At 41.6% G+C, this 4,305-nt stretch overlaps 1 protein-coding gene across 1 annotated transcript; it reads right to left on the reverse strand.

Annotated features, from left to right (window-relative positions):
• Window positions 1-1,176: 1,176 nt before the first annotated feature.
• Window positions 1,177-3,287, reverse strand: atoh1a (atonal bHLH transcription factor 1a). The gene is made up of 2 exons (XM_088995476.1): window positions 3,051-3,287; window positions 1,177-2,335 (listed from the first exon to the last, which is right to left on the reverse strand). The coding sequence occupies exons 1-2, from the start codon at window positions 3,220-3,222 to the stop codon at window positions 1,641-1,643; spliced, it is 867 nt and encodes a 288-aa protein (XP_088851602.1). The 5' UTR covers window positions 3,223-3,287; the 3' UTR covers window positions 1,177-1,640.
• Window positions 3,288-4,305: the final 1,018 nt, after the last annotated feature.

Genomic DNA, 4,305 nt, shown 5'->3' on the forward strand with positions numbered 1-4,305 from the left:
CGATAGCACAGTTTGGACAAAAAAAGAATTATAAGGCACAGATACACTTTTCTAACTGAACGCACGGGTCTAAAGCCATATGAAAAAATGTCTGAAAGTCTGTTAGAATTATTAATTTTGGAAAAAAAAAACATTGAAATAAATGGCGTAAAAACAGCAACATGTTTTTATACTTTGCACTATGTACATTCCTTTTTATTCAACTTTTGTGCAGTTGTACAGTTCAGTTTTGTCATTTTTTGTACATGCAAATCTTGAGATCTTTATTTAATTTTGGGTCGATAATACCAGTGTTATTGGAATATACTGTATTTACACAAAACAGGTTCATATGTCATTCACATGTTCATAATATATATATATATATATATATATATATATATATATATATATATATATATATAATACAGAAAGATGATCAAACAAGATAATGCTGTGAAATATTTTTCCATTTCCAATAAAACAAATGTTCCAACTTGTCTTCTAGATTTGGAGTTGTTGCACTTTATTTTTACAATATTTCAATAAGGGAAAAACTAGAATAAGAATCATACTACTGATCATATTAAAAATGTTTTATTGCCATGAGGGGCACTGCGCAAAACCAGTAAAAATTAAGATCTAAAAGTCACAAATTCCGAATTTATTGCCATTGGAATTGACATTAGTATTATCTTTGGAGCTTTTTGATCTTTTTTTGTATTGAAATAAAATAGACAAACTACGCGGACAATCCGATGGAGGACGTCAGAGCGAGCCAGTACTCATAAACTCCAAAAGTGTTTGAAACTACAACTTTATAGCTATTCTATTTCGTTTTCCATTAATATTTATTATTGGCATCTTGGCAAATGAAAAATACGTAACAACGGCTTTCTAAGAATAACTTCAGTTTCAGGTTTAGGGCTTCATTGCAGAAATGTCGTCAATGTTGATTGCGATTCTGGCAAGTACACAGAAAAAAAGGGACAAAACAGATAAAACATGCATGTAATTTGTACCGAATGAAAATGTAAATACATTGTTTGTAAATGAACACAATAGCTATTTATTTCGTTTGCATTTTATTTCCAAAATCAAATGAACAAACAATGACAAAATAACTTTTCCAGAAAAGTTACCTACATATTACAAAAAAACAAAACAATAAATTTACATGTCAATCAATCTCATCCAGTGAAAGCAAAAGAAACACATACAAAAAGGAGCAAAATACAAAAAAAGAAGGCAGTGTTGATGGCTACATTAAATAGGCTCTATTGAGTAGAATTGGCATTACTATGCTACAAGCAAGCAAAACTATTTTTTGTGGTGTAGAATAAAAAACATTTGTCAAGCCCCTGGCTCATATAGGCTACACATTATTACAATTTTAAAGTGCACAAGGTGAACTTTTGAAGTTGCAAACAAAACACATTAAACAAACACCAAAAAGATAAAAATACAATTCAGTGAAAGACCGGACTGCGTATTTTTGGTTGGAGTGAAATGGGGATAAAATGGCGATGAGACCTGGCAACCTAAAATTGGCATGGACCAAACTAATATGTCACAAAGAAATAATGATTTAAAACGTTTGGGAGCAATTTGGTTGCCACTGCTGGGCTTGCTTAGTATTAAAAATATGTTTCTGACATTTTTTAGAAAGTGAGCGAGTGAAGCTCGTCCTCCTCCACCGCCAACTCATCCGAGTCACTGAAGTGGGAGCGCGGGGAAAATTCCCCGTCGCTGCGGGGCGAATCAACTCGTCCACCCGGGGCCCCCGCGGCAGGGGAGCCCGCAATTTCATCCACCCGCAAGGAGGAGAACGAGACGTCGTCGAAGGCTGCCCGCAGCGACATGGCGTCGATGTGAGCGGCAAGATGGCCCTCGGAGGAATTGGCCGTCGGCTGTGAGGGAGACTTCGGAGCCCCGCCGTCGAAACCCGCGGACGGGTCGCTTTTTGACGGATTGGAGGACGACGAAGACGACGTCGGTTCTTCTAAGAGCTCCGCCAGGGCATTGATGTATATCTGCGCCATTTGAAGTGTCTCGTACTTGGACAGCTTTTTGTCGTTGTCCAGCGCCGGGATGACGTTTCGGAGGGCATCGAAAGCATGGTTGAGGCCGTGCATACGTCGGCGCTCCCGGGCGTTGGCGGCGACTCGCCTCTGCCGCTGCACCCCGTTGGCGGGTTTGCTGGACAGGGCCCTTTGCCGGGAGGACGCGTCTTGTTCGGAGCCGTCGACCACCAAGCCTTTCAGGCGGCACAGGTCTCTGACTTTGAGCGAGCCCTGAGACGCTTTTCGATAACAGGGAGGGCTGGGGGGGCCTGCAGAACCCGGCGAGCCACTCTCTGGAACAACAACAAGCCATTTTTTAAATTTAGCTGTGACGCCATACCAACGCGCCAATGTGGTATTCATGGACCTAAGGGAATGTGAAAAATGTCAAAAACAAGTAACATTGTCTCAGTGTTGTCATTCGTTTGAGTGTTTTCACATAAAATCTTATTTTACCATGCGGAGTTTATTTCAATAATGTAATTGAGGACGAACTTTCTAAATATATTTTCTGGAAGCAGTGTACGACGAAAAATTCCCACCACGACCTCCTGACTTCCAAATTATTGAAAAGCAAAGTTCCAACGTCATTTCTTATTTATTTTTTTTAATTTCGCATTTTTTTTGTGAAATGGGCAAGAAAGAAGTTTTAAAGCCTCTAATAACTTTTTAGTTTCATGATTTTCTGGCGCCCATTATTGAAACTCAACCAATCATTTCCTCGTTGCCTAATTCCACATTTTAATTAACGCACCATCGAAACTTCATTTACCGAGTAACTTTCCACCTTCAACAAACCAAAATAATATTTTCCAAAAATGCCTCTGTCTGTCCCTATCTGTAGATGTCACTTCTCGTGTAATTCAAATTTCTAAAGGTTTTTCATATCATCAAATTTCCTCTACCGCAAGTTTATGATTACTTCTTGACAAGAAGTTCTTGTGCAAACCGACGTTCGAAATAAATAATTTAAAATGTCGTGTGTAGACAAGAAACAGAATGTCCCACCGTGAAAAGAACCGGTGCTGGAGCAGGGCGAATGTCCCAGGTAGTCTGCCGAGGAGTCGCGTGGGTTACAGGCGCCGGAGGTTTGTGGAGAAGCGAGCCAGTCGCGTGGGTCACTTTCATAGCTTGCTTCCTTGGCTCCCTGGCACCAGTCTGCCACGCTTAGGACGTCCATGTTTCCTGCCCCACGCTGGGCAAATAACTCCTACAAGTGGCGGTAGTCTAAACACGATACCGGGCACTGTTTGGCTTCCGCGCTGCGTGAGGAGGAGCGCGCGTCGCGTGTCTTGGGTGTCTGGAGACGCGACGTCCGTTTAAAAGGCGGCACGCGTCTAGCAGCCCCCCTCCTCGCGCAGGTCGCGTGTAGTTGACCAATGAGAAGACGAAAAGGAAAAAAAAAGCTAAGAAAAGAAAAAAGTAAGCTTCAAAGGAAACGTTCAATGCCCCCTCCAAGTCTGACTGTTTATATAATACGACAAAAGTGGGACTTTTGTGGAAAATAAGGGGCCTGAACCTCCCACTGAGGACACAAGTGCACGGTTTTAGGTGTCACGTGCCTGCACAGGGGGCTGCCCGTAAACGACAAAAGGAACGCTCAGTTGCCACCTTATTTAACCTATTTGTATATTTTTCATCAGGACCAAATATTTTAAATGAAGTTATTTACTGTAGTAGGCTGGGAATAAACTACAGTGATACTTCGGTTTACGAACCCCTTGGCCTACGAAGTTTTCAGTTTACGTAGTTAAATTTCTGAAATATTTACCTTGGCAGACAAACTATTTTTCAGGATACACACGGAGCATCCACAATGAGTGATGTGTTCGCACAAAGAGCCGTTCTAACAACAAAATGGCAGCAGACTGTTTTACCTCTATTCCCCACCCCCAGTCTTTGGGTTACAGGCGCCGGAGGTTTGTGGAGAAGCGAGCCAGTCGCGTGGGTCACTTTCATAGCTTGCTTCCTGCCACGTGATTGGTCAAGAACGCAGCAGTGAGGGGAGGTGCATGGTTTAAACATCAAAGAAACAGACTACAGAGAGACAGAGTGACAAAATGGATAGAAAACAGTGACATTTGGCCTGTTTCAACTTTGATAGTTCAAAGGTAGTGGAGTGTAGACTGCAAGGTTAAAATCCCCATCAATCAGGCTCCACAAATAACCCACACAAGCCATCTGTACACTTGATGCAAAAAGCTATCAACCCAGATAAACAGAACACAATTGATGAGGAACAGGGTAAAATTATCGCAGAGAA

The sequence above is a fragment of the Hippocampus bargibanti genome, linkage group LG04 (genome assembly GCF_051943395.1).
Source record: "Hippocampus bargibanti isolate YZ-2025 linkage group LG04, ASM5194339v1, whole genome shotgun sequence".
In the NCBI taxonomy this organism is placed as follows: Eukaryota; Metazoa; Chordata; class Actinopteri; order Syngnathiformes; family Syngnathidae; genus Hippocampus; species Hippocampus bargibanti.